General features: G+C 31.1%; 1 protein-coding gene across 1 annotated transcript in view; it reads right to left on the bottom strand.

Moving 5' to 3' along the window:
• PSMD14 (proteasome 26S subunit, non-ATPase 14) overlaps positions 1-13470 on the bottom strand; it is a 109465-nt gene that overhangs the window by 30679 nt on the left and 65316 nt on the right. Inside the window, 4 exon segments of the mRNA XM_074303285.1 lie at positions 9259-9409; positions 10468-10538; positions 12558-12677; positions 12929-13000. Coding sequence (XP_074159386.1) covers positions 9259-9409; positions 10468-10538; positions 12558-12677; positions 12929-13000 — 414 coding nt within the window.

Below are 13470 nucleotides of genomic sequence, written 5' to 3' on the forward strand. Positions count from 1 at the left end.
ACTGCAAGGGCCTCTAGGTAATCTTCTTCTCTAAACTACTACTTCATTGGATTTCTTTATGGATTATAGCACAAAGTGAGTTGCTGAGGAGTAAAGGAGCATAGAAGAGAAAAAAGTGAATTTTCTTAGTATTTAAGAAATATTATAGGACCTTAAAAATAAGAACTTTTGGGAAGCCTTTTTAGAGTTCTACATGCAAATTATTTTGAGATCTACTGAAATTAAGAATTGCATCATGAATAAAAAATAAAATTTGGCTTGAGACTGACAAAATTTGAAGAATATATTGAAATTCCAGAATTTGTTTAATTTTTGGATTATGTATTTATAAACAAACATACTAGTTAGTGAACAGTTAGCAAGTAAAAGATAATAGTATGAACATGCCAGGTGTAGAAACAGAGGAAATGTCCCATCTAAAATATCTTTTATCACCTACAAATGACCTGTTATCAAATGCTTAGTTTGTTTCTAGATTCTTTAAAAATTAAAGGGCAAATGACCTTGGAAGTGCTGATGGGTTTATGATCATTTGGTTATTTATGCTGCTATGCACTGTCAGACATCTTTAAGAGAAGAACATCTCCTGTCCCTTGTAAACCCATAGCATTAAAAATTCAGAGAAATCTTACTTTTGATGCCATTTCCAATGAAAAGCACTAAGAACTGAAACTGACTCATGCCAAGTACATATCACTGAATTGCTATGATTGGGAGTCTCAAGTTTGCAACATGGAAATTATTTATAAAATGTCAATTTTAGCTCCGGAAAAGAGATTCCTATGAGTATGTACATTTTCTTGCTTTATCCTTGGAGAATTTCTTACTATGGCTAGATCTGTAGTACAATCTCAATATACTGGAAGTAGGGGAGTTGATTGCAGGATAATACATTTATCTTGACAAGTGAGGACATGCATCCTAACTCCAATGGTAAGCCATAAGTTTTGCCTTAATGAATCCAAAAGATTATTATATAAATTAGTAGAGCAAAAAGTATCTAAACATTTGATTGAGCTTCTTTGAATAATAAATCTATTTAAAGTTAACTGATTAGTTGGCTGAATTTCAGAAAACAAATTTAAGCAACTAACATTTATTGTTTTATAATCAGAAAACTGTTCAATTGGAAAATTATATAGTTCCTTAAGAAATTTTGTATAAAAATAATGCACCTAAGCATTATTTACATTGGATGTTCACATCACTTATAAAAAAGAATGAATTAGCATGCTTTAGACTAGTCTTAATATCTTTATCACTTCAATATCACTGGAATCATATGTTCCAAATAAATACTATCTGAATTATCTTGAGTAAATCTAGAAATTGTTAAAGCTAAAATTCTGCTTACCTAAAGGAAAAGGCAGAATTCTCAAAATACTGTAAATGAAGTAGAACTTTCATGTCCAAGACACTAGTCTCAATTTGACCTTTTGTTTAATATCTTATGACTATTTAGAGGCCTGTGTACAATGAATAAGTAACTCTATTTCATTTTCTAATGCACTACAATTGGCTTTCCTTTGACAAACTCAAAAGTCAAGTACTTCTTAACCTAGAAACTATTCTTCAAGGCTAAAATTCATTAACATTTCTCTTGTTAGATCTGATAGGTAAGATGCTTTTTAATGATCAAAGACCAAATGTTTTGCTAGGGATGACTGTGTAAGCTATTCAGCATTGTTTTTAAATGGTTAGATAGTGTATATCATATTAAAGCAAGATTAAGATTATTTCAAGCATTTTGTTAAAAATCCCAAACAACCAACTATTAACAGGTAAGTTGCACTATTTTTTTCTTCACACATATAAAAATCAATTAACATACCTAAAATTTTTTTAAATTACAAGTAGCTTTCAAGATTTATTTTCCTATTAATGTACATGTGACTTTTGGCCTTGAAACTATTTTGAATTGCCACAGAAACATAGATTCTTATAGGCAAAACAAAATACACTCTAGCTATCCTCATCACTCCTCCTAACTTTTCAGCTTCCTTTTGTGTTTTGTCTTCTCCATTAGTGTAAGCTCCTTGAAGGCAGAGAATGGCTTTATTTTTATTTGTATACTCAGTTCTTACCACAGTGACTGGCATATAGTAGGCATTTATAAGTCTTTAATGACTGACTATACTGTTAAAAGTCACTGGCTTCCAAACTTTTTTGGTAGACAGGTGGTATGTTTGTTAGACTTTGCCACAAAAATGGTTATTATGATACTTTATAATATCCAATGTAGCTATTTAGATTTTAGGGAAACTGCTGCATCTACTTGAATTAGAAGTCTAAGTTTGGGACCTACTATTTTAGTAGTTGAGATCTAAATCCCTCTGGAACTAAGTTTCCTCATCTGTGACACAAATCTCACATTAATGGATATCTAAAGACCTTTCCAAATCTAACATTCTGAGAATTTGTGGAAATGAATATCTAATTAGCTGCTGCTTTGAGAAATTGATGAAAATGACTGATAGAAATTTAAGGGATTTGAGAAAGAATTCACCACAATAGCCACTCAGGAAACCTCTATTTATTTGGGAGTGACAATAATGATAACATCTTCAACTCCCAAATCTAAATAATGAGGGGAAAAAGAAGCTTAAAAATTTACATTGAGTGTAAAAATAAAGAATTGTAACAAAATTGAATGAGAAATGGCCTAATAATTTCCCCCCATGGCTTTTCTAATAGTGTAATAGTGAAATGAATATCACATTGACATAACATAGCTATGAAGCTCATGTCTGTAAAATGGCATAGGGATGAAAAACATGTTATGTAAATTAAAACTCATTCAACAAGCATTTAGTAAGTAGTGTGCTAAGGGCCTGTGCTAAGCCTTGGAGATAAAAAGACAAAAGACAGTTGCCAATCTCAAGGAGCTCACAATTTAATGGGGGAAATTACATGCAAACATATGCAAATTACATGTACAATAAATAGGAAAAAAATTAAGAAAGAGGAACTTGAATTAAAAGAGATCGAAAAAGACTCCCTTATCCTCAAATTACTATTAAGGGACACTACTATCAAAGGACAAAATATAACAGGATATTTTAAATAGTGTTTTAAAATTTGATTTGAACATTCTATGCTCCAGATACTTCTAGAACTTTTATCATCCAAAAAGGCAAAATTTCCATAAAGTCATAATGAATTAGTCCAGGGTTTGAGAGACGACTGGGTACAATGGATTTGAAGTCAGAGGAACTCAAATTGAATCATGGATTTGCCAGGATTACTTAAACATCCAAAATCAAGTCATTCTGTTCCTAGGTTCAGTTCCTTAATTTATACAATGACTAGATTTCTGTTAATGTTCTTTCTAGCTCTAGATCTGAGACTCTGTTTTCTGAATCTATTTTTCTCAAATAGTCATAAACTAAAAAGAACTTTATTTAATATTTTCTCCCCCCCCCTTTTTGGAACTTTAAAAAGAATATGATTTTTACATTGTTAACACATGCAACAATGACCAATAACAAAAGAATATATATGGAAAATATTTTTATTAAATAGAATTATATATAGAATGTGGTACAGGTCTTATGATTAACTACTTTAGCATAGCTGAGTAATTTTTCCCGTTATCTTCAGAGATTAAACCAGTTTGCTAGACATCAATCTGATTACATGTGAAAAAAAGAGGGAGCAAATAAAAAATACAGTAATTTGTCTTGGTTGGAAGAAGTTGGAAAGGATAAAGTTGATATGGAAATAGGACTTACATTTTTTCTATTTCCTCTTGCTTTCCTTCAACCTAGCTAACAATGAGTAAAATTTACAAGATGAATACTAAAACCAGAATAATATGAAGAAAATGCTGATTCTAAGTCTTCTGGAATATTTGGAAGACACAGAATTACAGTTGCTTATACTCATAAAGTATAATGTTTACTAATAAACTAGTTGATTGAATTTTTATTGACAAATCAATCTAACATCTTGGGTTTTTTTTTTTTTTTTTTAATAAAAGTTCACTTTCCGTTGTCACTGAAATGATTGGTACATCAAAAGCGATAGAGTGAATAAAATAACTATGCTTTTGTTTGTTTCTTATTTTTAAAGTTAACTGCTGTGAATGAAATATCTTTTTTAATATGTTAAGAGCTAGAAAGCAGAGATAAATCTTTCATTAAATAAACAACTAAATAGTGGAGTAGAAACTAATGATCATTGGCAGATACTTAAGCCAGACTCTGACACAACAAAGATCTTTTATTTAATAGTATTTCTAGGGGAAATTACCTGGAAATATTATTTCTAAATTAGTCAGTCTAGAAAATGTGAAAGGAATAATCTCTCTATTTCTATAATCAATGATAAAAAATTTTGTATAAATATTGCAAGCTATAAATATGATAAAATTTAAGAAACATTTCTTAAAACTATATCTGTGTTTTGATCTTGTTCTTGGCCATCCCAATTAGCCAAGAATTTAAAATCCTTAATTTAAAAAAAAAAAAAATTTTTTTTGGTGACATTTGAGAAAGTTAAAAAACATCATATATTTTTGAATTTATTTATCCAAATTTATTAAGTAAAGGATTCATCCTAAGAAAGGAAATATCATTCTAAATGGTTTTCTTATGGCTCAGAGGAGTGAGTTATTATGACACCTTTTCTCTGTCTTTCTCTTTTTCCATACTACCATCCAATTTCCTGTTCTTTTTTTCCCGAGAATGCTGAAAAGTAACTGATTTTACACTGTGACAGATGCCTGAGTTGGTAGTATAAGTAATATTTTCCTTATACTGTCTCCTATATCTAAAAGATTTTTCTTTACTTCTTTTTAACTATTCTTCAAGGACTCAACTCTAGTCTTAACTCCTTTTTAAAGTTGCTCCAGATAATACTGGGTTGCACTGATTTCTCAAATCCTTTTACATGTATTGTATGCATATACCTACCCTCCATATGACCTATGTTTACCACATAATTTTAGGAAATATTACCACATAAATTTAAGAAAATATTATCTGGTAATTCTCTCATGGACATTTCTTCTTTATGTAGGATCATGGTCTTACTGAAGGAAGGAGTCTTAGAAATACCATTTAATTAAACTTCCTCATTTTTCAGATTAAGAAACAAGAGTTTCAGGTAGGATAGATGATTTGACCAAAGTCACACAGACAAGTAAGGAATTTGTCAAGATCTTTCTGTCCTACCATAGTTCCTAGCACATAAACTCTTTGTATAATAATATTTCATTTGAATTCTAGTATTCTTCCTTCTTTGGAACTGTTCAATCCTGCCTTCTCAGAAAAACAAAAACAAAAACAAAAAACATTTGGTAACTGGATTACACCTTAATAAATAATTCATCTGGAAAGTTCTCAGCATTCAAATGATTTATAGGCTTGATTTCCCACTTACAATAACTCATATAATCCTTGTTCATGTCCTTCTGGTAAGTTCACCATAGTAGGTCCATCTAATATGTTGAAGGCCTTCTTCAATTTTTCTAGACTTCATGAGGATATTAGTGGATCACTTTGGCTGTTCAGCTATTATCTCTCACCCTCATCATATCATCAGTCTATCTCTTCTTCTTCCTGTCATATTTCCCCAGTTATATTTTCTATTCCTGTTTATCATAGGAAAGTTCTCTGAATGGCAAATTGAGTTCAATATGGCAAGGAAAACCAGGCTACACACACACATGGAACCCACCTTAATTAATAACCTCCTAAAAAACTTGTATTAAATGATCACTCTTTTAGAATAATTTTCTTTAGACTACAGACACAGATAACCAATTTTAAGAAAGAACTGGTCAGTTTCCTACAGGTAGGAACCTTTTATACATATTTTGTAATATTGAAACCGACAACACAGCTCTTTTTATTCTAAGTCATAGGATGACAGATGAAAAAAGGGAAGGGATAACAGAAGCCATCTAGTTTAGACCTCTCATTTTACAAAGGAGGAAAGTGAGGTTCAGGAAGACTAAATTACCCAAAATCACACAGGTAATGTCAGAGGGAACATAAATGTAAGGCATGTGACTTCAAAGCCTGCCCTCTTTGTACTGCACCATTACTTGGTATACTTACCTGGACTAAAGAGTAGCATTATAAGACTAAAACTTAACTCACTGTACCTAATGAATGTACCTAACGAACAGATTGAGTCAGCTGTTTGGAAAGCATATAACATTTGCAAGCAAGAAGTTGATGTTTCAACTTAAGGAACAAAATCAGGTTTCTGAACTGGAACATCTTACAAAATGAGGAAGCATGTACCTTAAAACCCAAGAAACTTATATTCAGAATTCATTAAATGATAGTTTCTTGGAATAATGACTACTCTATACTAGAATACAAATGCAAACATCCTGATTTGGCATCACTGTAACATATGTTGGCTATATCAATTATGTAGCATGTCTTGGTTCAACTAAGGTATATTATTGTTTGTGAATTTTAAAATTATTACTTATTTGCTTCCATGTTGTTTTCTTATTATAGGCTGCTAATTGGCAATTACTGTCTTTGTCTAAATTAATTTATATAATGCCTATCTCAAATATCATTTATAAATAAGCATATGTTAAAGAAAGATGTTAGGATGAATAGTCAATAACAACCAATTTGTAAAATCACTTTTATTGATAAAATTGAGTTATCAATACTGAAAACAGTTTGGAAAGTGTATACTAAGATGATCTTTTGGAATACTTTTCATTTATTGAATTTGTATATTTATAAGCAAAGTCCAAAATACTCTAATAATATGAAAAATATCAATAATGAATGATTTAAAGCTGATTAAATTTGATATAGTCACATTTTCTTCAAATATCTCTCATTTAGTAAAAATTATAAAAATGGAATATATAAAAATGCAAATAAAAACCATTTCCAAGAGGCTCCTGAATAAAGGATATAGACTCAATTTAAATATCTAACATGTAGTTTGCAATTTCAACTCTTGAGGCAACAATAACAAGCAATTTGGAATGACTATTATACAAGCTGGTCATGATCATTACTTATATTGACTAGAGTTCCTATAATTCTGAGAAAACTTTGAAAGAATTAATATTTTCCAAATTTACTTAGGGAACTTAGGAACAAGTAGTAATTTCTCTCTTCCTGTCTCTGTCTCTCTCTCCGTGTGTGTGTGCATGTGTGTCTACATGCTGTGGTGTGATATGAAACATAAATCTAAATGTTAAAGTAAATAAATCATGTGAATTATTTATGTTAGATATTTACAGACTTTGTTCAAATATCTTCCCATATCAAACACTAAACCTATATTATATAATTTCTTCATAAAATTCAAGATATTTGCCATGAAAACTATTATGAAATTTTCAATATGACTTTCAGAATGTGAAACCTTGTTCCATTTGTTAATATGTCTACATTTCTTTCACAAAATCAAAAAGAATAAGTCATAAAAATATAAGTCAACATTCAAAAACCTAAAATACTGTATTTTAGTTAGGTCTTTAATCCTCAGGATTTCAACATGTGTACCATGTTTATAGAAACTATATTGACCAAACATGCAAAATATGTTGCATAAGACTATTTTTAATACTATTTTCTTTCACTACTTTTGAGTTATTTTTTTCTTTTCAAAGTAGCCTCTTCTCAGTTGAGTCAAGCTACCATGAAAATCAGTTTCTAACCAATGCTACAACAGCACTACCTTCAATTAAAATCAGGCCTCAACGATTAATCATCACTTAAAGCAGGAAAAATTTGAAAGTGATATTTGATATTCAAACTGAAAATTACTGTTTATTTTTAAAGGAAGAGGAAAATAATTTTGATGGTATTAGCAGCAACAAATGAAAGAGCATTAATTATTTTGTGATGGAATACCATAAGTTAATTTTTAAAAGAAACCAGCAAAAGTCAATGCCTTTAATTTACTTTCCCTCCTGTATACTGCAGTGCTAAATAACCACACATAGTCAAAGGAATTAAATTAGTCAAAAGATTTTTATCCACTAAAGTTATTAGATGCTATTTATTTTGAATTTCTCTTATATGGTAGTTTCTTTTATTTCTTTTGTGGGCAGCTTTTATCTTGAAAAGCTAAATCAAGACTAATAAGATCATGATTTAGGAAAGACCCCAATTTTGATCCATCACAAGGATATGTCATCAGAAATGGTTGGACTATAAATTCATGACATAAGTACTCTGAAGTAACAGTAATATTGTTTGTCTGAGTTAGTGATATGTGGTAAATGTAATCTGCACTACTACTATAATACAGGTCTGATATATTGCAAGTCACTGTTTATTTTAAGTAATATAAAAAGTATTTACAAAATTGCATAAAAAAACTCCATAAATATATTGTGATTTTAACAATTATTCTGCACTACAATAGAAGTACATGCTCAAACAAGACACCTCAGCAGTATTTTAAAGCAGTAACCACCTAGCCAATTTCTGTACGTTCTGTAGTTTTTCTAATCCACTCTCCCTGTGGTTGAGCAAAATCGAATTGCCTCTCACATTTGCAGACAGCTCTGTGAAGGTGATAATAGAGCTGCTCCCTGCTGTCATGAGGCAGGAAATAGGAAAATGGCATATGGGGCTAGAAAGAAAGAAATAAAAAAAAAAAAAAAAAAGAACTAAACAAGAACAAAAGAGATTTCAACAAAGGACAACTATAACCCAATATGCTTTGCAAGTTAATCTCTTTTCAGAATCATTTAACATACTTAATCATTCATCTGTGTCCTCACTCAAAAATGTGAATGGTTGAGACCCAGTCTTTGGGCTAAGTTTGCATTGTCTAAAACATTTGGAACACATAACGCCAGAAAGTGTCGTGTGCAACATCTGCAAAACAAAGCCTTATAACTAGCTGTTAAAGTCCTGTACTCAGCACCATTTACTATTCATAAATGTAGTTTATTTAAACCATTTGTCATAATATTAATAAAACATTCTGAGTCTGGAGTTACCACTCTAAATGATCTTTCAAACCATTAAGGGGTTAAAAAACACAATTATTTAAATAGCAGTTAACTAAATTTGGAACAATCACAGAATTTTAAAATCAATAATGATATTCTTAATATACAGGGGAATATATGTTTATAGAGATTTTCACGCTCTGTTTATTAACTTTAATTGTGAACTGAATCTAATTATAGATAAAGAAACTTTAATTTGTAATGAAATAAATAAACAGGTCACTGAGATGTGACACTAATAAAAAAGGACTTGGATATAGACCCATCAACATCTCACACCCCAAAAGAAAAACAAACTCTACCTTTCCTTTGACACTTTGAATGGGATCCACTACGACTGCTACGGCTCTTTCCGACAAGGCTTCAAAGCTCTGCTGAGTATTAATATCCACACCAGAAAGCCAACAGCCAAAGCCAGGGTGACTGTGATACCAACCAACAACCATCTCAGGCCTGAAACAAAGAGGGCATTCAGGGACTCCTAAATGAAAGTAGTAAAACATTTATGATATGAACAGAAATACTATACTAACAGGATATAAATTAAGAAGAGATGAAAAAGCATGAAAAGGTGTGAAAAAGCACCATTAGAAACACTGAAATTTTTCATCATATCTTGAAAACACGGAAAGGAATCGGTGTGACAAAAGAGTGCTATCATTAAGAAATGCACATTAGCAGTGGTGGGTGAGGCTTGCAGTTTTTCACCCTGTTGCCACACTTTCCTGGAGCCAGTTTTTACCCTTCAGCATTCAAGTAAACATTGACTCCTTAACTCCTTAACTCTGGGAGTTGCTTTCTCCAAGCATAAAGTCCGTTGTGAACAACGGACACTGGGATCCACTGTCATGAAAGTATTAAATATCAATTAAACCAGCAGTAGAACTAGGAACTCAGTCAAAAAGCAATTTGCACAGTTCTGTTCAGCTGCTGAGCCTTTTGTTAACATGAATTTTGAAGTTTTTTCCACAGTAAAAGAATCTGAGCAAAAAAAAAAAAAAAAAAAAAGACAACTGTTGAGAGGTTTCACTTGAAATCACCAAAATTGATAGACTACTAAGATTGTTTTACTACTTCTCCTGTCTTTACACCTAAATGGTAATTCACATACCTATAGATTTAAATATTCAAAATATGAATATACTTGTAACTATCAAGGCAAGTAGAAAACACAAGTCTTTTCATTTCTAAGTGACTAGATAGTAAGTCCATATGCTGAAGAGAGGGGAGCTACAGCCCAGGCTGACTATGTGAGAGGCAAGAATTTTAATGTGAGGCAATTTGCTGGTTGGCAAGTTTCTATGATTTTTGTAAATCAGGGAGGGAAAAGATAACTAGGTAGGTGATGTACCACAGTCATATTGATAATACTTTTATGTCAAGTGAGTTTTTTCCAGTGATAATATCCACAAATATACTTAACTGAGGTGTGTATCTGAAAAATCAAACAGTTTTTATAGCATATGAAATGTTTTCAACTACTTATTTATGTGTTGATTTGAAACTCTTACCTTCCCGTCTGCTTCAGCATATCCAACATTTTGGCTTGGAATACTGGATCAACTGCCTCTACACTGACACCCTGGTTTAGAAAGATGATTAGCTTTAGCACACGAGGAACTTTTGGAGGAAAAAACCAAACAAACAAAAACCCTCACAATGCAAGGTAAATTGATACTTCTACAGAAATAACTAATGGACTCTTTTTACTTGAAAGTTTAATCTCCTTGAAAATCCAGTTATTTAAACAATTCTTTGAGGTGGTGATATTTAAAATCAGCTCACCTTATACTGATATACTAACTTCAGACAATTATATTTCAAATGTTTCCCAAAGTCTTCATTGTTAATAATTTAGATTTAATCAGCTTTTTATACTTTATAATCGATAACAATGAAATTATTCTAGTTTCTGGTTGGATCAATAGGCTTATCCTGTGTCAATTCTATTACCACCAGTCAATAAGTATGCATTTATTAACTCCTTATTACTCAATGAAGAAGGTCTTAGATGACCTCTTAAGTTCTCCTTCCAGTTTTAACTCTAGGATCTATAATTTCAGGATTATTGTGATCAAACTTCATTCTCAGTAGGCAAATAAATATTCTGCATTTATTCTGTTAGCATAAAAATATCCTAAATATTTTCCTCATATATTTTGCCTAAATAAATACACAACTTGACTACTGACTTAATTTCAACGTCTTTTGACAACAAAAATTTCCTCAAACATGAACTATGTTTCAGGAAAGCTAGAGCAGATCAATCACCATGACTTTAAAATTAACATTTTTTCTGACAATGTACCCAAAATGGGATTTTTAGAAGAAAGATCCCATAGTCATATTACTTAATTGACAACAGCTTTCCAAATCATCATTTCTTTTATAAGACCATACATTATAAATGGATAACATTGGAATACATTATTAACTCCAGTTATTTTATAAATTCATTATTTAGCATAAACATTTCCTCAAAAAATATCCTTAATATTTTGGACTCAAAATTAAGAAGAAATCTTTTCAGAGAGAAAACTTTCTATTCTTATTTATGCACAGTGATTTTGGTGATCAAAGTTAGTTCATCACATATTATTGTTGTAAACAAGCAATTATAGAGAAATTATAAGATTTTCCTTTGTAGAAATCTAAATAAGACAAGGTATGCTTGCCTCAGAGGGACTGGTTGCTAATACAAAACAGTTAAGAAGAAATTTGTTGATCTCTTGTTAACTTATAATTAAAATCAAAGTCTCATGATTTTCTTCCTCAAACTCTGGTACTGTGCATTTAATGTAACAAGGGTCAATGCATTGTCAATGCTTTTATAAACCCAAATACAGATATAATTCTTTCTTTAACCATGTGAAAATATGAAGAAAAAAAAAAAGAAAGAAAAAAATGAATTCTAACATGGAATGAATATAACATAGTTAAATTAAGAGTAATTTAGACATCTGTCCTGTTGTATTATATTCTGCTTTTATTCCCATAGAGCTATAATGGCTTATCTGCTATGCTGATAGCAAAATGCTTAACATCTTTAAAAAACTTATGAGAAAATGACAAAAATGCACCTATCTGTACTAGTCAGATATATTCCTTCCAAAACCAAAAAACATTAAGGGAAACAATGAATTTCTTGCAAACCAAGAAATATACTATAGACTTCTGTAAATAATCTACTTCATCTGGGGAAAAGAAAACATTTTCTGTGATTTCTATACAGCCTTATAAGTCACATATTTTAAAGTATTAAAAGGGACATATTTTTCAAATTCACTGGAAACAAAACCCAAAACTATTTACTAAATTCAAGCCTTAAAGTAGATTTTTCAAATATAGTACTGACATCCTTTCCTTCATATATGCTATTTAAGTTTAATAAGCTATTTTATTTTAAAGCCTAAAAGTACTGATGAGAAGAGCTAGATCCAGGACATGTTCTAGAAATTTCTATCATTAATATTGTGATTTTCCCCCCCTCTGTTGGGAAAAACCAAAATGGAACATGATGAAAAGTTATTTAGCATAGAAAAAGGAAAAAAAAAAACCCAACACACTTTTACTTGCAAGAAGAAACTGTAAAAGTACTCACTGTTCCTGACTGTGGCATAGCAAACACATCAATCACTCTGACGGTGTAATCATCAACAAATTCTCCAAGCATCAAACCCATAACTTCCATTGGAACTCCAGCACGACCATGTTTCAACATCTGTAAAGAAGAATGAATATTACAACTGGATTCAAGGCTTACTTGACTAAGAAATCTATTTGCCCTATCAGACTTTCCCCATCCCCCAACTAATTTTTCTTCAGAGTAGGAAAACTGTTCATTTTACATGATTAAAGTTACCCATGGAAGTGTGGGTTAATATGAAATATATTCCAAATCAAAATAGTCAATAATCTAATAAAGCTGCAACAAGGACAGAAGGAAACACTAAAGTAAGTGGCTCTACTTACTTTCAATAGTGCCAAAGAAGAGATATAAACTTGTTCTGCTGTATCTACTGCTGGAGCATCTGTAGGTGGCCCCTAAAAAACAAGATAATCAATAAGTACTATCAAATACTTGCCTAACTATCCAAAGTTAATTAAAATTCATCCCCTGCTTCAGCTAAAGGTAACTTGCAGAATTAAGGCTATGATAGTTCTCTGCAGATATACAAATACAAGGGGGGGTAAAAATGAACCTTCAGTCCCTAGGTATAAAAGCTGTGTGCAAAATACTCTGCCCCTCCCTTTATGAATATTTTTTTCCCCAAAATTAACACTGTTGCCTAAGGTGTGAACAAATAGTTGAGGGAACTATGGCGCAACACTGAAATGTTTCAGAAAACTCAACCAGAACCAGACAGTGCTATTAATCATGGTATGTCCTCTAATGAGTAAAAAGTACAAATTAATGAAATCATCATCAAAAGGTTCTAAGTCTATTTTGAAACTAAATCAGTACCATACAAAACTCTGTGTGTGTGTGTTTGTTATCAATTAGAAGTGTAAAA

The sequence above is a fragment of the Sminthopsis crassicaudata genome, chromosome 3, assembly GCF_048593235.1.
Source record: "Sminthopsis crassicaudata isolate SCR6 chromosome 3, ASM4859323v1, whole genome shotgun sequence".
In the NCBI taxonomy this organism is placed as follows: domain Eukaryota; kingdom Metazoa; phylum Chordata; class Mammalia; order Dasyuromorphia; family Dasyuridae; genus Sminthopsis; species Sminthopsis crassicaudata.